This window comes from Eulemur rufifrons, chromosome 6, assembly GCF_041146395.1.
Source record: "Eulemur rufifrons isolate Redbay chromosome 6, OSU_ERuf_1, whole genome shotgun sequence".
NCBI classification, from domain to species: domain Eukaryota; kingdom Metazoa; phylum Chordata; class Mammalia; order Primates; family Lemuridae; genus Eulemur; species Eulemur rufifrons.
Window position 1 is genome coordinate 4,093,631 of NC_090988.1, and position 20,891 is coordinate 4,114,521.

Below are 20,891 nucleotides of genomic sequence, written 5' to 3' on the forward strand. Positions count from 1 at the left end.
AAAAAATCAATCCCCTACCTGTGTACTGTGTGGACCTGGCACATTCCCCCTACGTCTATGTGGGTTTTCTCTGCGTCCTCTGGTTTCCCCCATAACCCAAAGATGTGCACGTTTGGTGCAGGGGCGTATCTATGTGGTCCCAGTGTGAGTGTTGGTGTGCCCTGCGATGAGATGGCATCCTGTCCAGGGCTGGCTCCTGCCTTGCACCGGGAATTGCCAGAACAGGCCAACTGTGACCTCTGAACTGGAAAAGGCGGGTGGGAAAATGAATGAATACAAATGATTATCAAATAAAAATTTGTAGTGTACTATAACCATCCAAATGAACGACAATAAATGATGCTTGGGGTACAAACGCATTCAGTGAGCAGCCCTACTGGTGTAAATGACTGTTTTTGAACTGGGCATTGGTGGTAGGAGGTGCTCCTGACAATTTTCACTTTGTAAACATTTACTCCTTGGCTTAACCCACCACCGCTATGGCTGCTATCATTCACTGACTCACCAAAAAGGGGGTAAATAATTATCTTCTTTTTATTAATCTTTCTTAAAAGTATGCACAGTCCCATTTGTTCCAATGTTTAATGTTAGAAGTATTTTGGTCTTTATTTAGAAGTTTGGTGATGTTTTCTGTGAGCAGAACGGTGCTGTAAGAACTCTTGTTCATGTCAATTCAGCCTACTGACTTCGTTATATGGCGTTTCACTTAAAGGTGCAGTTTCCAAAAACCCCTTGATGATGTTAAGTGAGAATTTACTGTGATGCCGGAGGAAAGAGGAAAGTAAGTGGATGCCTCTAAAGAATAAGACTATGACGTACGGAGGGCAAAGGAACTGGTTTTTTTCCCCCCATTATAAGTCTTTTAGCATTATTTGACTTTTAAACCATATACACAAATTACTTTGATAAAAAATAAGAAGGGGAAAAGTACCAACATTTAAAATTGGCCATTTTTCTCTCTACATTTTTTAGTAACCTTACTGTCTTGTATATCCATAAACGAAAGAACTTTTAGTCCAGGCCCCTAGAGTACTTGTTTGACAGGTGGAAGGGAAGGAAATTAATTCCTGGGCCCCAACTCAGCATTTACAAAATTTCTAGAGCAGTGATCTGCTAATCTGTGTATTTAAAAGCACTTCAGGCGAAACATCCATGGAGCACACGGGGGCGGGGGGGGGGGGGGGGGGGGGCGGATGTTGACTTGCCCATTGAGATCAGGAAACTCTCTGGATCCGGTTTTATAAGACGCTTAACAGCTCAGCTCTCCTAGCACAACCTAGCAAAAGTTATTTTCATTGAACAATATCATTAGCACAAACACTTAACAGCATGTGCCAATTATTAGTAATTAACACACCCCCCGATCCACATCTTTAACTTATTCTTGTCTAAGTTTTCAAATAATGTAGAAAATAGTTTTATTCTACTTACATGACTGTTACAAAATACCTTCTCAAATTTCTCTAGGGACCTGACAGCCTCTGGCTTTTATCCAACCAGATGGTTTAACATTCCCTCAATTTTCCATCATTCGTGTTCTGGAAACGATGTGCACTCTTCTAATGTATATTCATTTTCCCACATGGTTACCTTGGTTACCTTTATTTGTATATTGCCTTAAAGTATCAATATATAGCTCTTTACAGTTTTGAAAAATGCTCTAATGTAATGATATTTTAACCTGCAATCATGCCATGCTACTAATAATCTGAGTACCTACCACATGCTAGGTACCATATGTTTATCTTGTTGCTCACAACAACAATCTTACTAGGTAGGTATTATTTATTCTATTTTACAGATGCAGAAACTGAGGCTGGGGAACATAAATGCTTGCAAAAACACCAATGCAACCTCAGTGTGTTTTCAGAGCACAAGTTCTTTCTAAATACCAAGCTGCATCACTTCCAGCAAGCACTGGAATTTCAGAGATCATCCAGTTGCTTACCCTACCTCCTTTTTTTAGGTGAGAAATTTAAGGACCAAAACTTTGAAGTAAATTACCTAAATGGCAGAATTAGATTGAATTCCCCATCTCTCGACTCTTACTCCATTACAATTTATTCAACAAATATTTATGGGCTATACTATGTGCTGGGAATAGTTAATTGAACATAGTTTATTGAATATTAACTATGTGCTAGGCTCTACAAGAGTGCTTTAACATGCATTAACTCATTCAGTCCTCAAGCAGTCCTAAACTAGGTATCATCCACATTTTACAGGATACAAAAACTACAGTGAGAGAGGCTAAGTAACCTGCACAAGGTTACACAGCTAGCAAGTGGCAAAGCCAGTATCTGAAACTCAGTCTGACTCCAAAGTGAAAGCTCTTAGCCACTGTGCTCCATCATCTTCAAGGTTCACAGTCCACATGTCTCTTCAGGATTACTCTTCTAATTAAAAGTGTATGCATGACGTGTGGATACTTCTTGTACCCTAATTCAAACTAATAGACTTGCTTAAAAAAATTTAAAAAACACCAAACAGGAAAATCTGTGCACTGACTGGTTGCTTGGTTATATTAAGGAATCTTTTTTTTTAGGTGTGATAACGGCATTGTGGTTATGTTAAAAACAAGTCCTTATCTTTTATAGATACTGAAGTGTTTACAGACGAAACAGTAGGTCTAGGATTTGATTCAAAACCATCCAGGAGGCAAAGGGGGGGGGGGTGTGGGATGTAGAGCAAGATTGGCCCTGTGTTAGTTAATTGGAGGAGCTAGCTGATGGGTACACGGGGGTTCATTAGAGCATTTTCTCTGCTTTTGTACATGTTTCGAATTTTCCACAATGAAAAAAAAGTACAATAAAAAATGGGGGAAAACCATGATATTAACATATTGGGGAAACAGAACTTTGAGTTATTTTTCCCATTCTACTTTTTGTATTGTTCACATTTTCTGTATTACTTTTATCATATAAAACATAAAATAAATATTTAAAGAAATGCACATACTCCTTGCACATTGCTCCTGAACTCTGGGTATTTTTCAACTTTAATAAGCAAACCAAGACTGCATATAATCTAATGGGCGCATAATCTAATGGGGTCAAAACATCATGACAAAAGCATTTGCTGTCTTTTTTATCAGTTCTCTACTGTTCACATACTTTTAGAAAAGCCCCTTTGTAAGAACAAGTATGGTCTTTAAATATAAACTAGCCAAGGGCATAAAGGCACATAAGTGCGAAACTGCTTTAACAAAAATAACCAATGATACAGTTCCTCTTTGTAGTTGGCAGAGTCTGAGTCAAGGACCTTAAATGTGCAAAGCTGACCTTGCCAATGGTCAGACAGGCCCCAATATATGGGCCTATCTCCTTAGGCTTTGATGCTGCCAGCCAGTACTGGGAGTGGGGGTGTTGCAGGCTGCCCGAGCTCCTACGCCAAGAGTTCTGTGACTACCTCCAGTTCTCCCCAGTGATACAACAATTATTTCCACATGTGCCATGATACGAAAAAAGTTTGGGGAGTTTAACACACTGACTGCCACACAAAAAAACCAGGAACTTTTCCTTGGGGCTACAGTGTTTTATTACGAAAATATAATAAAAACTTCAAGTGTAATTTAAAGGTAAACATAAATAGAAAAACAAAATTTACTGACTTCTATTCACTGAATCCACATTTTTAGAATTGTCAATATTAACCGTAACAAAAAGAACATCAACAAGATTTTATATATGCTTCACGCAGCCCTGCAGTCAAAACTAGAGTGAGTTAAATACAACTCTCCTGGCAGTTAATGTGTTAAGCTAGACCTGCCTTGATCATCACTCAAAAACTAAATAAAAGTATAGTAATAGTACAAGGGAATCTCTTTAAAATGCTGGTATAGAAAAAAGAATCCGAATCATGTTATAGGTCTACACTATTGTTTTCTAATTTTTTTAATCTGCTCCCCAAACTCCACTTAGGAAATCTTAAAATATATTCCAACATCATTCAATGAAGTAATCTCCAAGTATAAATGTTAGCTCAGTGGCATAAAGGTAAATCTGGGGAACAAGAGTAGAATCTGGATAATCTGTGCCAATGCTAAATGTATTAAGGTAAATCTGAAATAATCCCACTTATTAAGGTTAAAAGAAAAGTACTTAAGTATCAGTGGAAAATCTTCCTAGAAGCTTAGAGCTATAAAGATCTTCTTTTAAATGACAAAAAACTGAAGCCCAAATTATTTGTTCAAGTTCACAGTGACTGAACAGGGACTAGCCCCAGATCTCCTGAGTTCCTGCTAATTGCTTCCTTTAAACTCTCTAGATCCATAAAACAATACCCAAGTACTTCCTGCTCTACAAGGAAAGGGAATCTCTGTTTAATCTGCAGCTAGCAAATCACAGCTTGAGGAGAAGCAATTTAACTTTATGCCACTAATTAACCTTAAATTTGTGATATTTAAACACAAGTTTATTAGTCAGTTCTTGTTTATATTTATGAAGTACTAAGGCAGCCTTTTCTTACATACATTAGGAAATATCTTTCAGAAAACACCACCAAGTTCTTCTTTAGATGGTTATTTTGGGGGCACGTATTGAGATATATCAAAATCTATGTAAATAAGCCATGTTTGAACAGAGCAGTACTCTGTAAGAATGAAGACACCACTAATAGGATTTCCTTCCTTGTACTGGAAAAACAGTTCAGGCAAGAGGAGTTTCCAACAAAAATAGAATGTGAGATTGGTATATTAGTGGAAAAATGAACTGCCTAAAAAAAACCCAATCAGTTGAATGAGGAAGAGAGAGATGACAATATAGAGATTAAAAAAACAAAAGACATGATGTTTGCGTAAGTTCTTTATACTTAGAGAGCAACTCTACTTTAAATTACCAAATGCCCATTCTCAGGAGAAACATTATGGAAGTTGTAACTTCAATACCCATATTGGCTAAACTGCACTGTCATACCAAACACTTTGAATTCTTTAAATTTCTCTACAAAGTTAACAGGAAAAACCTAAAAGTTCCTTTTCCAGAAAAAAGTGATTAGTGTTTTTATTCTTAGGCACCATAGCATGTGTCTTGGGTTAACCGGAAACCCAAGAACACAAGCTCTGTGTCACTAGAGCAAAGACATCTGAGATAGTTGTTCATTTTGTTTCCTGCCACAGAATGCCAATTCTGCAAGAACAGATGTAGTTTCTTCAACGCCATAGGGAAAGGTTAAGGTAAAAACAGGATCTCCCAGACTCCACACAAAACCATGAATGTCCTGTACTCAAAAGAGGTTTATAATTAAAGTAATGATGTGAATTTAAGTCCTGATGTCCAAATTTCAGGGTCCGTGGAAAAGGGGGCTCCATGTACGTAACATGATGTGCAACTGTTCAGCAAAATTAGAACCTAAGTCTGGAGCATAAAAGGCAATAATTCTTCTAAGGTTAAATTTCTCACCTTTTATAGATCTATGCCCTACTGGTGAATGTGCAAGGGGAAAAAAAAAAAGCAGAAAGAGATACAGAGGTTGTTTCCCAATCTCCCTTGGAATTCTTTGCATTTATATCTGGAATATCTGCCTTATAACGGAAACACACACAAGTCTCTTCCCACTTTATAAATATATTTGCCCGTACCTTCAAACTAGCAGAAATAAGATAATTCAAAATGTTCAGACATACATCCATGATACACTTCAGCCATCTAATAGATGTTTCTGAGTTTACCATGCGCCAGTTGCCTGGATTTAAAAAAAAAAAAAGAGTCCTCCTGGGTATCACAGATCAATAGCAGCTGCCAATGGTACACCCTGATGTACATAACTCACAATCAACTCAAACTCAAAGGACAGTACAGGGCAGGAGAAAAAAGATAACTGAATGGGGTGTGCCCTCATGACTGACCACGGAAGACTGCAGCATCCCAGCTGGTTTCCCTGGTTGGCAGCCTTTTCGATCTGTCCTACATTCAACTGCCAGATTCATTTCTAGAATTTCACTTTCAGGGAGTCTCTGCTCTACTCAAGAAACTTCAAAAGACTCCCTGCTACTTAACCACATCTAGTTCAAACTCTTCTTCAACTTTAAAGTTTCCATAGGCTAGCTCCACCTGTTCAACTTCGTTTCGTGATCAATATGGCTCCCTCCTGCCAATTCTTTTTGGAGTGGGAAGGACCCAAACCCTAATTCAACTTCCTGCTAACTCCTCGGACAGTCTTCATTCTAAGCAGTCTTAAAAAATTGTTCCCTCTGCCGTCAGTACAGACCATTCGTTTTCAGGACATTCTTTAGGAAGTCGGCATAAGCTTTCTCAACAAATGGCCGGGACAACCCAAGGCATTTTTAACACTACCATCCCGAACAGATGTTCATATTCCCAGCCACCCCTTAGCGAAATCAGAGGGAGTCCCAGCATCGCACCTTGTAAGAGGGAGACAGGGCTTCGGGCAGCTGCAAACCACGGAGAAGAAAAAAACGAAGGAGAAAGGAAAGGGAAAAGTCTGTGCTCCGTACTCTCAGTCCTTTCTTTGGGAAGGGAAGGGAAAGAAGGGAGGGGAGGAGACCCCAAGAAACGAATTCTGAGGAAGGACAGAAAACACCCGTGTGCCCCTAGGCGGAGACGGCCAGCTGCGCCGCGAAACAAAGAAGCTGGGCGTCGGAAGGCGAGGGCCGAGGGCCGAGGGGCAAGGGAACGAGGGCACGGCGCGCCCTCAGAGCACCGGCCGAGCGCCGGACGCGGTGGCCCGGGGGTACGAGGCGCCGAGGAGGGCTCCGGGGCGGGCGTCCGCGGGCATCAAGCGAGGGGCGCGGGGGCGGGAGGAGCTTTTGAGTGGGATCGCGTGCCAGAGGGGAAAACGTTGCCCAGGGCATGCTCTCCGAGAACGGAAACCTCGGGGATGCGGAAAACGTGAGAGCGTTGAGGCACCGGCATAGCCCAGCCCCAGACCGGCGTCCCTGCACACTCACCGCGTCGCTTCCAAACGCCACCGCTCCAGCTGCAGCTACCGGCCGGCGCAGCCGCACTCAGGGCGCCCGTCCACGTGACTCGCCCCGGGCCACGGCCTCCCCACGTGACCCTCGGGGCGCGTTAGTTCCCTCCCTCTCGCCGCTCTTTTCCACGTGGTCTTTGCGCCCCTCCCTTCCTGGCAAGATGGCGGCGCCCGGCTGTGGTGCGCTGAGCCTCCGGATCCGGGGTGCTGGCCAGTCTTTGGGGAGTCTCGTCACTCTCGTTTCAAAGCTATTTTGCTCCGCCGCCGTTTCCTCTAAGTCTCTGGACGCCCAGCGATTAGCTGAAAGGCTTCGAGCCCAAAAACAGGAACAGAAGACGAAAAAGGAACCGGTGAGTCCAGAGGGACCACAACTCCCAAGACGCAATGCGCTCACTGGTTTCCCAGGCGGGGAGTGAGGCGGGAGAGTCCTCTGACTGACAGCAAGTAAGTAAACGTCTAGGACATAAGGGAGAATCGAGAGAAAGCGGAGGAGAGCGGTCAGTAGGAGTACGGTATCTTCCTGTGGGGTGCGTCTTTGCTCCTGCCGTGCTCAGTCCTAACCGCTGCGTGCGCCAGTCTGATAGCAAAATACAGTCATTCCCTACCCAAATTGTCACCCAGACCTTACAACAGAAGGCCTTCCTCACCGGGCATTCCCCATTGTTCTTTCTCTCTCTCTAGGTGCCCACACACCCTGTTCAGCTGAGGGTGCGAGAATTAGTGCGCTTCACACAGCAGCTGCAGCGAGTCCACCCCAATGTGCTTGCGAAGGCACTGAGCCGAGGGATTCTCCACCAGGACAAAGACCTTGTGGTCATCAATAAGCCCTATGGCCTACCTGTGCATGGTAAGGACCATGTGGGAAAGAACCCTGCTACTGCTTTCTGCTACAATTAGAGGAAACCGTGACACGTTACTGCTGGCGCATTCTGAAGCTTTGCATTCAAATTGATTAAACCTTTGTAGACTGTTACCCTAAATAATGCACTACTGAGGACACAGAGGTAGATGAGACAATCCCTACCTTCCAAACATCTGCCAGTCAGCAGTGATTCATGGAACGCGCTGTGTGCACACTCCCACAGGGATTGCTATAGAGAAATACAAGGCTGTGTGGTTCTAGTCTTCAGATTATTATTTTTTTAATCAAAACTGAAAATGGGAAAAAATACATAAAAAAAAAAAAGGGGGTGTGTGTCTGTGTGTGTTATGGAGTATACCTAACATAAAACTCCAGAGTGCCTGGAACTTAGTGGAATGTAGTTGTCAGAGACAGCTGAGGGGTGTGTCAGGAAAGATTGATAGAAAAAATGCACCATGGGCCGGGCGCGGTGGCTCACGCCTGTAATCCTAGCACTCTGGGAGGCCGAGGTGGGTGGATAGCTCAAGGTCAGGAGTTTGAGACCAGCCTGAGCAAGAGCGAGACCCTGTCTCTACTAAAAATAGAAAGAAATTATCTGGCCAACTAAAATATATATAGAAAAAATTAGCCGGGCATGGTGGTGCATGCCTGTAGTCCCAGCTACTCGGGAGGCTGAGGCGGTAGGATCGCTTAAGCCCAGGAATTTGAGGTTGCTGTGAGCTAGGCTGATGCCACGGCACTCACTCTAGCCTGGACAACAAAGCGAGACTCTGTCTCAAAAAAAAAAAATGCATTGTGAAAGAGTTTTGCAGAGAGAAAAGGCACTTGGGAAGCCTGTTAACAAATGCAGTTTCTGATTTGGTAGGCTGGATTGGGGGCCTCAGATTCATTTCTCATAAGCTGTCTGGGCATACCAGTGTTGCTAGTCCCTGGACCACACTTTATTAGTTAGGCTCTAGAAAACATTGACAGTTTATCCAATAAGGGATTTTCTCCCAAGAAGAGTTCTTTGGTGAAATCTTTTCCTGGCCACTCAAACCTCTGGCTTCTCCCTTCTTAGGTGGCCCTGGTGTCCAGCTCTGCATCAGTGATGTACTGCCTATCCTGGCAAAGATACTTCGTGGCCACAAGGCAGAGCCCTTGCATCTGTGCCACCGGCTGGACAAGGAAACCACAGGCGTGATGGTGTTGGCTTGGGAGAAGGAAGTGGCACATCAAGTTCAAGAGTTGTTTAGAACCCGTCAGGTGACAAAGAAGTACTGGTATGAGGCCCAGTGATGGTAGTAGAGGTGGTATAAGTAGAGGCATCACTTTCATCTATTTATCCATCATAGAGCAGGAACTCCTATTAATAGAAAGCACTGTAATAGGACCCGTGATATAAAAAGTATATGAAACAGCTTTGGTGCTTAGAATATTAAGAGCCTGATAGAATAATGGTTCTTAATTCTGGCTACACATCAAAATTATCAAAAATTAATTATACAAGTAAAATATACGATTTTATTCCTTTGCTAAAATAGTCAAACAACAAAGATAAAGCTAAAACCCCCTGGAGAATCCACCCACTCTGCTGTTGTAGTCTCTTCCCTTGAGGTAGCAACCACTGTAATCAATTTGGTTTTTAATCCTCTGGTCCTTTCTGAATGCATTTACATACATGTCTAGATTTTTAGTACGTCTGTGTACCTACACACCCTTATGCACGTATATCACATTGTACAATTTACATTGTACTTTTTTCCCCCACTTAACTCTCTATCTTGGAGATCTTTCTATGTTTGTTAGTACATATAGATTTATCTCATTTTTTTTAGTAGAAAAAGGATATATGAGCAAAAAAGAAACCCTCCCCATCTGTGTAATTTCCTTCCCCAGAGGCAATCACTGTTACCAGTGTAAACTTCCAGATTTATACTGGGCATATATAAGCAGGTTATATGGCAGTATATTTTACACACTGCTTTTTACGCTGCTGTTTTCACTTGGATCATATATCTTGGAGAGCATTTTGTGCTGTACATTTAAAATTGGATCCATTTTAATGGTTCTGTGGTATTTTACTGTACAGATGGACTTTTAGGTAATTTCTCATTTTTCAGAGCTTATTGCAAAGAATATGTGAATATATCTTTTGGATAAATTCCTAGAAATGGAATTGCTACATTGAAGGGTATGCATATTTAAAATTTTAACAGTACCCACATTGCTCTCCACAAAGGTTATGGCAGTTTATACTCCAACCAGCAGTGGTGAGTTCCTACCTTCCCTTATGCCAGCCATAGCACTTTTAAAGGGTTTGGCACTCTGGTGGGTACAATAAATGGTATCTTCTATTTTTTTGTGCACTAGTGATATTGGCTATCTTTTAATGTGTTTATTGGCTGTTTGAGTTTCCCTTTCTAGGGACAGACTTTATTTCTTTTGCCTATTTTTCTAGTGGGTTTATTAATTTCTGTTTGATTTGTAAGTATTCATTTTATATTTTGGATGTTAGTCTTTTTGGTATTATAGATTTTGCAGATACTTTGTGATCTGGGAAGCCCTGTAAAAATCTATATGCTTGAGACCCACCCACAAAGGTTCCCATTTATAAAAGTCTGGTGATTGTGGGGATTGGCACCTATATGTTAAAATTTGGTGTAAAATCAAATTTAAGAACCACCGTAATAAGAGATTGTGGATAATGGGAGAGCTAAGACCTCAAAAAGATATTATGTAGACAAGTAATCAAAATGTAAGACTATAATATACATGTTATATTATTTGTGAAAATTATCCATGAAGGTTCAAAATTGGTAACGATTCTCAGTATCAGGCTTTGTGGAGGAGTTAAAGTCAGTTAGTTGAGTCTCGATGAATGGATAGGATTTGATAGGGGAGATGGAGAAATGTGTTCTACATTGTGAGGGTGATGTGCTCAAAGGAGTAGGACTAGCAGTCCAGTTTGGATGGTGGGAGATAATGCTGGAAAGGTAGGGCAGAACCCAGTTAGTGAGGGTCTTTAGCAAGTGGGTGTAGCAAGTAGAAGTTGGAAGTAGAACATAGTAGGCAACTGATTGATTAGCGTTTGCTGCCTTACTATGATAGCAGGCTTATTTTATTAAAGTTATTTGTTTGAATCTTCTTACTACACTTTGAATTCCTTGAGTAGGGAGTTTTGTCTTGTTCATCTTTATGGAGCTAATGCCTACCTAAATCATTGCCTTATCCATCCAATGAAAATTTACTGATTAAACTTTTTCGAGTGGTAGTGTTATATCATTAGGACAGGTAATCTAGTAACAAGTCAGGTTAAATATGATAAAATGTATCAGCTAGCAGCCCAAACTGCCACCAACCTGAAGCTGGGTGTCCAGGGTGTGAAGCAGTATGTCCGAGTGGACTTTTGGCCCCTTAGTCAGTGGTTCTACAGTAGGCCACCAGGTTCCCAGGACTCCTTCCATGACTGACTTGAAAGAGGCATAAATTTAAGGACACATTAAACACAGTCTTCTACCTGTCTGTGATGTGATGAGAGGGAGAACACCAAAAAAAGTGATTCAGAATGAGTTACTGAGTTGTGGTTGTGGTTCCTATGACTTCTTTGGGCACAGTTCCTTCCTGTTGTACCTACTTGGCAAATAGGGCAGGAGCAGTCCTGGAAATTTTTCAGTAGGTTCATTCATTTATTCATTTGATTGTTCATTTAGATGTGGTCAAAACCTGCTATCTTTTATTATTTAAAAAACAAAAACAGGAATCAAAACCATATTATCCTAATTTTATATTAACTGTACATACCCATTTTTATTTTTTTATTTTAATTTTTTTATTTGAGCATATTATGGGGGTACAAAAGTTTACGTTACGTATATTGCCCATGCCCCCCACCCAACAAATCAGAGCTTTAAGTGTGTCCATCCCCTAGACTGTACGCATTGCACTCATTATGTATGTATACACCCATCCCCTCCCCCCCCACATCTGCCCAACACCCGATTAATGTTATTCCTAAGTGTGCTCTTAAGTGGTGATCAGTGAAACCAAGTTGATGTTGAGTACATGTGGTGCTTATTTTTCCATTCTTGGGATACTTCACTTAGTAGAATGGGTTCCAGCTCTATCCAGGAAAATACGAGAGGTGCTATATCACCATTGTTTCTTATAGCTGAGTAGAACTCCATGGTATACATTGGTATACCACATTTTATTAATCCATTCATGTATTGATGGGCACTTGGGTTGTTTCCACATCTTTGCAATTGTGAATTGGCTGCTATAAACATTCAAGTGCAGATGTCTTTTTCATAGAATGTCTTTTGTTCTTTGGGTAGATGCCCAATAATGGGATTGCTGGATCAAATGGTAGGTCTACTTGTGTCTGTTTAAGGTATCTCCATATTGCTTTCCGCAGAGGTTTCACTAGTTTGCAGTCCCACCAGCAGTGTATGAGTGTTCCTGTCTCTCCACATCCACGCCAACTAAAGGCCATTCTCACTGGGGTTAAGTGATATCTCATTGTGGTTTTGATTTGCATTTCCCTGATGATTAGAGATGTTGAGCATGTTTTCATATGTTTTTTGGCCATTCTTCTGTCTTCTTTTGAAAAATTTCTATTCCTGTCCTTTGCCCACTTTTTGATAGGGTTGTTTGATTTTTTTTCTTGCTGATTTTCCTGAGTTCTGAATAGATTTTAGTTATCAGTCCTTTATTGGATGTGTAGCATGCAAAAATTTTTTCCCATTGTGTAGGTTGTCTGTTTGCTCTCCTGACAGTTTCTTTGGCTGTGCAGAAGCTTTTTAATTTAATCAGGTCCTGTTTATTTATTTTTGTTGTTGCTGTGATAGCTTTTGGGGTCTTCTTCATAAATTCTTTGCCTAGGCCAATGTCTGTAAGAGTTTTTCCCACATCTTCTTCTAGAATTCTAATAGTTTCAGACCTAGATTTAAGTCGGTTATCCACTGTGATTTGATTTTTGCGAGAGGTGAAAGGTGTGGGTCTTGTTTCAGTCTTCTACATGTGGCTATCCAGTTTTCCCAGCACCATTTATTGAATAAGGATTCTTTTCCCCAGTGTATGTTTTTGTCTGCTTTGTCAAAGATTAGATGGCTATATGAGGATGGTTTTATATCTGGATTCTCAGTCCTGTTTCACTGGTCTGTGTCTCTGTTCTTGTGCCAGTACCAAGCTGATTTAATAGCCACAGTCTTGTAGTATAGTTTGAAGTCTGGTAAATTAATACCTCACATTTTGTTCTTATTGCCTAAAATTGCTTTTGCTAAACACATACCCATTTTTAAAGGCTGGAATAAAAGACCATGTTATTAATGTAATTTTTTCCCCTCTTTTCCCCCAAATATTCTACAGTTAGCACATATGACTTTAGTAGTAAAAAAGATGTGCTTGTAAGGAGTATCCACCTCTCAGCCTAAGTAAGCACTATACCAAGAGAATCACATGGGACCCTCTCATCATTAGAAATGGCCATGTTAGTGCAGGAGGTCCAGTGTGAAGTCCTCTTAAGCGGATGAATTCAAGACTCTCCTCCCTTGTTAATGTGGCTAAAGCAGTGATCTGTATGTCACCCCCAGGGCCATCACTGTACGTGTCCCCGTGCCCTCAGCAGGAGTTGTGGATATCCCCATCGTAGAGAAGGAGGTGCAAGGCCAGCAGCAACACCACAAGGTGGGTGAGCTGCCTCCCTGAGGCATGGGTTTCTGCTCTTTCTAGGAAATCATATCTTGATTTCTTTGGCTTCAGATGACACTGTCTCCAAGCTACCGCATGGACAAGGGGAAGATGGTGAAAGTGCGGAGCAGCCGGATCGCACATGTTGCTGTGACTCAGTACCGGGTGCTAAGCAGCACTCTCTCCTCTGCCTTCATGGAGCTCCAGCCCATTACTGGTGAGGGTGTCACCTTCTGTAGTGGGGTTGCAAAACCCTATACTGCCAAACTTTGTGCAGGGCCTCGTGCTGGGCCCTGCCTTTGTTCTGAGCAGCTGGTAACTGAGGGTGGGCTGAGGTTGTGGCAGACTTGTGTGAGCGTATGCTTCTGGTGCTAATCTGAGGCAGGGAGCTCCCATTGGGATTATTGGGGGTTTATTTTAAAATGTGCAGAGTGGCTCCTCAAAAAATTAAACATAGAATTACGATAAGATCCAGAAATTCTACTTCTGGGTATATACCCAAGAGAATTGAAAGAGGGACTCAAATAGATATCTGCACACCCATATTCATAGCAGTCTTGTTCACAATAGCCCAAAGTGAAGACAATCCAAATGACCATTGATGGACGGATGAAGAAACAAAATGTGAAATAAACATACAATAGAATATTATTTTCAGCCTTAAAAGAATCAAAAGAAAGGAAATCTTGACACATGCTGCAATAGGGATGAACCTTGAGGACATTATGTTAAGTGAAATAAGCCAGACAAAAGGGCAAATACTTGTGTGATCCCACTTATGTGAGATACCTAGAGTAGTCAGATTCATACAGACGGACAGTAGAAGTGGTTGCCAAGAGCTTGGGGGAGGGTGAGAGAGTGGGGAGGAATGGGGAGTTAGTGTTTAATGGAGGCAGAGTTTCAGTTTGGGAAGATGAGAAAGTTCTAGAGATGGATGGTGGTGATGATTGCAAGACAATGTGAATGTACTTAATGCCACTGAATTATATACTTAAAAATAGTTAAAATGGGAAATTTTATGTATATTTTACCATAATTAAATTTAATTATTATAATTAAAATAATGTGCAAAGCAATACTAATTATGTAGTAAAATTTTTTTAAAAGTTGGGGTAATGGAATACACCAAGTTCATGATAATGGTTTTCTATGGTGGAAAGAGAGAACTGTGATGAGAAGGGGTAAGTATTATATTAATACTTAGAGTATTTACAATGTTTATTTCCTAAGCTGGCTGGTAGTATATAGCTTATAGTTTGTTATTATTATTCTTTCTTTTTTTTTTTTTTTTTTTTTTTTTGAGACAGAGTCTTGCTCTGTTGCCAGGGCTAGGGTGCCGTGGCATCAGCTTAGCTCACAGCAACCTCAAACTCTTGGGCTCAAGCGATCCTCCTGCCTCAGCCTCCCGAATAGCTGGGACTACAGGCATTCATCACCACACCTGGCTAATTTTTCTCTTTTTAGTAGAGATGAGGTGTCTCACTTTTGCTCAGGCTGGTCTCAAACTCCTAAGCTCAAGTGATCCTCCCACCTTGGCCTACAACAGTGCTAGGATTATAGGCATGAGCCGCTGTACCCAGTCTTGTTATATTATTCTTTATACCTTATTGTATTGGGACTTGGCCGGTTTACTATGCTCTGATTTAATATAAATTGAAGCAGATGCCAGTACTGGCATTATTTCTGTAGCTCTTCATAAGTTTTATCTCTCTCTTTCTTAAGGAATAAAACATCAGCTTCGAGTTCACTTGTCTTTTGGATTGGATTGTCCAATCCTTGGTGATCACAAGTACTCAGACTGGAATAAGTTGGCCCCCCAGGTAATATTGGTTTGACCCAATGTGCAACAGAATGAGGGAGAGAACTTAGGCTTTGCCTTTGTTAAACCCTGAAATAAGTCATAACAAAGATGTACTGATTGTATTTAAACGTGGTACCATACTAATTATTTAGCTTTTAGAGAAATTTAGAAGCAGTTAGTTACTGTCATCATGGAGTTACAGGATCTTTTAGCAAAACCTTACTCTTTCATTTGTTTAGTCTCTGATTTTGTTGGGAGGTTGTGGGCAAGGGAGGAGTATTTCTAAAAGCAGACTTTCTTGCTACTGCTAAAGAACCATGGGGGAATCCTTTTCAGCTTTGATGCTACAGCCCATTCTCTTAGTAGGCCACAGTATAGGACAATAAGAACTTTTTTGATGTGTTCATTTTTCTCTTACCTGGGTTCTGAGCCCTTCCTAGACATGCCCCTGAAATACTCTCCATTACTGTGTCTTCCAGGGAGGTTAGTGTTGGTTCCCTTTAAGTGGAAGTCTTCTGACCCTGCACACATGTTGGCCTTGCTCTAAAAGGTCTGTCTTTTCTTTGTGTAGAAACTACCCGTTGGCACCCTGAAGAAGCTGGGGCTGGAGCAGTCGAAGGCTCGCCACATCCCGCTTCATCTGCATGCCCGGCAGCTGATCCTGCCTGCTCTGGGGTCCAGGAAGGAGGAACTCAACTTAGTCTGCAAGCTCCCTCGCTTCTTTGTACGTTCGCTGCGCCGTCTGGGTTTAGAGATGCCAAATCAGGATGAAAATGGGGACAATGAAGCCAGGCATCTGGGAGCACAGTAAAGACTCTGGGAGCTCCCTGACATCCAGGAGCACAGGTTGGCCACTGAACTTATTGCTTTGTTTACTGGACTCTGCTAACTTCTCACTGGGAACACACTCCATAAGAGCCAGGTAGGATAAGTTGAAGCAACACAGCTGCTTCGGGGCTTTTCATGGAGAGATAAAGTCTATTTACTGATAATTTGGCTATGCTGTGGAAAAGTCTGCTGGAAGTCTCCTTGCCACGGTGGAAGAGAGCCCAGGGCCAGGCAGATTGGAGCAATGAGTGAAAAAGGAGAACTAAAGGACAGAATCTAGGGTCAGGAACTGTTTTTATCCAATACTAAAGGCCTGGCGCTATCAGGAAGGTTCCCATGGTTGGAAAGGACATGATGGTTAAACACACATCATGGAATTGGGGGTGCTGTTCAGCTATGACATGGGTGCCTTGCTGCACTCTGATTATGGTACCTGTGAGGGGTGTGTAGGGTGAGGTTCAGGTGGGGTATCTGATAGGCAAAGAAAGCAGATGTGAATGGTGGGCAGATACCATAAATGAGTGAAGCTGGCAGGGCGTAAGGCAGTGGTGGGGACAACAAACCAGGGAGCACATACGCTGTCCAACAATCATGAGCCCTAGCTGGTTGTTGTCATGTGGGAACAGATTTTCTAATTTTTTTCAGATGATCAGGAAACCTAGATATTTATGTGAAATCTCACTTCAATGTATTGCCAACTAAATCAAATTTTAAAGAAACACTTAGGCAGCCAAGCAAACAGTATTTGCAGGTTGAATTTGGTCTGCAGGCTATCAGTTTGCAATCTATGTTTAAAGAACGGTAGAGACATTTGGGGAAAGGTGCCATCTTGAAAGTTCTGGACCAATGGTTGGCATTCTTGGCTTTTTCTAAGTCCTCAGGAAGTATATGGGCTTGCTTTTTTTTTTTTTTTTTTTTGTATTAGTAAATTTAATAATTAAGACTCCTTTGGTTGTAAATTAAAGAATACCCAATTCAAACTGGCCCATCTAACTATCAGCTGTATTGGCTGGATGCAGGGTCTCAAAAGAAGTCATCAGGTTTCAGACTTTTTTCTACTTCCGTCCCTTGATTTTACTTCTGTGGTCACAAAATGGTGACCACCAGATTCTAAATCAGATTAAATAATTTCTTTTTCTTATCAAAGGGGAAGAATGAGATTCTCCTTCCCAGTACTCTCCCCCTAAACTCACGTTGCCTGTCAATGCCCTGTTGAGAGGAAGGCAACGGGCTGGCCGGTGAGGGCTGGGGCACACGCCCAATCATGCCCCAGGTGGACATCCAAGGGCCGTGGAGGGGATGGGTTCCTGGAGAGAATCTGAGTGCAGTTACTGGAAGACTTTGACAGTTCTGGTATGAACCTCTGTTGTTCATACTCTAGTATGTATTATACTTAGAAAGAATATTTTTGACAACCTCTGCTTCAGGGGTCAACTTGTGGGTAGTGACAGGGTTTAGGACAAGCTGTCCTGAAATATGGCGCCTTGGCATTTGAGGAAACAGCAGAAGCAGGAAGCTCTCCTTCTCTTTGCCGATCTTTCCTGAAGCAAGCCATAAAAGGATTCTCTGATCTTCTTCTAGAGTAGGTCGTAAGACCCTCATTGCAGAGGGATCTTCCCTATACCTGGGGGTAAGGAATGAAGACATGGAAATGCCAAGCAGAATATGAGCAAAGAGGCTTTGCTAAGTTGCCCACAGTTTGTTACTATTAGATCGTACAGTCTTTGTCCAATTATGTTTCTACACGACTCTCCACTCTTCCTCAAACCTAAGCAGAAACATACACAGAGTTCCTTGTTTTTTAGGCGTCTTCATTTCTGAAGGCTCTCGTTTCATGTAAAACTTATATTAAATAAATTTTTTGTGCTTCTCTCTTATTAATCTGTATTTTATTAAAGGTGCCTCAGCCATGAACCTTGAGATGGGTGAGAAAAAAATACTGCTTTTTTCTCCCTTACAAGAGTAAAGAATGATGCTGATGAGATCAAGAAACTTTCCTTAGAGAACATTAGTACTCGTCATTTGTCTCCTTTATTCTAAACAGAGGGGCACGGGTGATTCCCTTGGCTTTCTGCCTACTGAGCAGGATCTCAAAAGAAACATTGTGGACCCGAGAGATCCAGATGGTGAGAGGCCTCAGCTGCCAGTCACAGAGGGAAGAGCAGGAGCTGAGACCCGAGACCTGTGTGGTCGCTCAGGGCTCCATACTCAGAAGGACCCACACTCAGTTTAATGCTCCGTTGTTGCCATCTCAAAAAGTTTTAACAGTTTTTGAACAAGAGTCTCTGCATTTTTATTTGGCACTGGGTCTTGCAAATTACGTAGGCAGTCCTAGCGAAAGGCCATAGCTACACTGGGACCTAGAAGAACAGATGTAAGCCATGGAGAAGCAGCCAGCTTGAGGGGTGTTGCCATGGTGACCCCATTTGGAAGCACGCACTGCCCGCAGAAGGAGTACCCCTGGTGCAGAGGGGTACCCCTGGTGCAGATGCTGAGTGCTGACTCAAGTGACAGCCAGAGAAAGAATTTCAGCCTCATTAAAGGAATCATAATTAGACATCTTCATCGAGGTGGTGTCTCCAAAGAACTCTCAAATGCATTCCCAGACAAAAAGAAGTTGGGCTTGCTTTTTGATGAGTCTATACCTGGTAGCAAGGCTTGGGCCTGGGCCTTCGGAGTTTTTTTCCTAGCAGCCTGCTTAGCAGCTTGGTCAGCTTTATTATTTCCTTTGGCTATTATCCCATCAGTCCTCCAATGTCCAGGGCAATGTACTGTGGCCAATTCCTTGGGTCCCATTACTGCCTCTAGCAGGCTCAGAATTTCTTTAGCATGTTTAATTTCTTTCTTCCTGGTAGTCAGGAGCCCTCTTTCCTTCCAAATAGCTCCATATGCATGTACTACAGAGAAGGCATATTTGGGTTAGTATATATCATTACCTTTTTGCGCTTACAAGTTGCAGGGCCCATGTGAGAGTGATTCATTTTGCCTTTTGAGCTGAGGTACCTGGTGGGACAGCTTCTGCTTCCGAGGTCTCCAGATGAGTTACTGCAGCATGTCTAGCCCATGAAACACCTTAATCCATTGGTGAGCATCTTTGGGTCCAGATCCTCCAGGGGTTGATCACCAAGTCAGGCTGACTAGAATAAACTTGGTCAATAATCTGAATACAATCATATGTAGATGCCTCCATGCTACTCGGGAGCAAGATAGCGAGATTCAAGGTGGAGACTGCTTTTAGTATGTTTGGGTTATCCACCAATATTCCTTGGTGTTTTCCTAGCCTCCTGGATATAAGCCGATATTATCCTTTTTGCCCTCGCTCAGTGAAAAGGGCAAACACTCAAGCACCAGATTTTTGTAGAAAAAAAGGTTTATTGCAGGTGGTTGAGGAAGGAGATGGGCTCAAATTTGTCTCCTCTCATCAGCCTTAAAGCACCATATTTAAGGGAGAGATTTTGGAGGGAGGGTTTCAGGGTTGGTGGGTGACAAAAGAGAAAGTCTGAAAAGTTCTTGGGCATGTGCAATTGTCTCTTCATGGCTCGCATGTGCAAATTTGGGGAAGTTAGTATGAAACACGGGGTGGAAATTTGGGCCATGACATGAGCAAGTTCATTCTGCACAGAGTCCAGTCAGCCATGTTGGTTCCAGCCTGGTTTTAGCCAGTTTTGTTGTCTTATAAAGGGGAGGGAATTTCAACAGGCTGTTTCCTTATCTGCCATCCTATAAGACAAGTTCAAGAAGTCCTGTTACTCACTGGTCTCTTTAACCCTCTGGGCCATGGTTTCACAGTTGGGGATAGTCCCAGAACAGCCTTTATATGTTTCCTCTGTGTTGATGGTGCAGCTTTCTAAACCCCCTTCCCTGTTTCCATGGTACTGATTACCGTGCATAATGAATTTAACTGTAAAAGCACAGATGAGATGATTGTATTTGTTTATATCAGGCCTAAATATTTTGGCTGTTGTTTCTATTTCTAGTAAACTATGCTTCTCAAGATAAAGGAGCAAGAATACAACACTTAGGAAATACGGATAATTTGATTTTGATTCTGGGAGACAGATGAACAGGAATGCCCAAAAGAATGGAGAACTGCCTTAGAAGAGCCAGTGGTGGAAATAAAAGTTGGAATTGGAAATTGTAAAAAGAGGAAGCTAGTCAGGGTACATTTGAAAGTTAAAAATATGATTTGTATTCTCATGTATCCTGTTTGGTCTCCCCTCTGATATGAATCTACAGTCTTTAATTGGGCAAACAGTGAATATTTACTAGGTTGAAATGATCTAGGGGCGTTCGTTTGTGTCAAGGAGCTTCTCATTAGCTGGGAAAATTTGATCAGCTAAGTGTGAGGCAGGACTGTTGTTCCCTCGGCCAGCACACTGGGGCTGGACTGAGAACTCCCTGTCTTGGCTTCACCACGAATGCTGCTCTGCTGTTCTTTGTAATCTTTCTAGATCTTCACTGCTGGGTTTCGTGTTGGTTACTAAGCTGGGAGCTACCAAGCTAGTGACAGTTCGCTTTTTGAGAATTCCTAAACTGCCCTGGAATACAGGGTTTCCACGTTGGAGAACGGGGCAGGTGTCTGCTCTGCTGAGCCTCTCCAGACCTTTCTGAAGCCAATGTCAGCATCTCCATGCCTCCTAAGAGGGCCCGTTCTTCAGTGTTGACTGAATCATGGGGGTGCCTGACGACTGGGACAGCAACTCTAAGCAACCTAGTTGGAGATCTGCAACTTTGGGGTGGGGGAAACAGGGCAGGCCACGTGATTTTAGTTAGCCAGAATAAGCTGAAATATTCTGGTGT

The 20,891-nt window shown here is 42.2% G+C and overlaps 2 protein-coding genes across 2 annotated transcripts in view; one reads left to right on the plus strand and one right to left on the minus strand.

Moving 5' to 3' along the window:
• FAM118B (family with sequence similarity 118 member B) overlaps positions 1–6,930 on the minus strand; it is a 44,974-nt gene extending 38,044 nt beyond the window's left edge. The window contains exon 1 of the mRNA XM_069468652.1: positions 6,908–6,930. The gene's annotated coding sequence lies outside the window, so the exon portion shown is untranslated. The remainder of the gene's footprint in view (positions 1–6,907) is intronic.
• A 161-nt stretch (positions 6,931–7,091) lies between these two features.
• Positions 7,092–17,012, plus strand: RPUSD4 (RNA pseudouridine synthase D4). Its single transcript, XM_069468653.1, has 7 exons — positions 7,092–7,280; positions 7,612–7,777; positions 8,853–9,054; positions 13,366–13,459; positions 13,535–13,679; positions 15,185–15,282; positions 15,835–17,012. Exons 1-7 carry the CDS (start codon positions 7,092–7,094, stop codon positions 16,072–16,074), a joined length of 1,134 nt encoding a protein of 377 aa, XP_069324754.1. The 3' UTR covers positions 16,075–17,012.
• The last annotated feature ends 3,879 nt before the right edge of the window (positions 17,013–20,891 follow it).

Coding starts and splice junctions, on each gene's coding strand:
- RPUSD4 (XM_069468653.1), top strand. CDS start 7,092: ATGGCGGCGCCCGGCTGTGGTGCGCTGAGCCTCCGGATCCGGGGTGCT. Junction 7,778..8,852: donor CTATGGCCTACCTGTGCATG/GTAAGGACCATG, acceptor CTCCCTTCTTAG/GTGGCCCTGGTGTCCAGCTC. Junction 13,680..15,184: donor GGAGCTCCAGCCCATTACTG/GTGAGGGTGTCA, acceptor CTCTTTCTTAAG/GAATAAAACATCAGCTTCGA.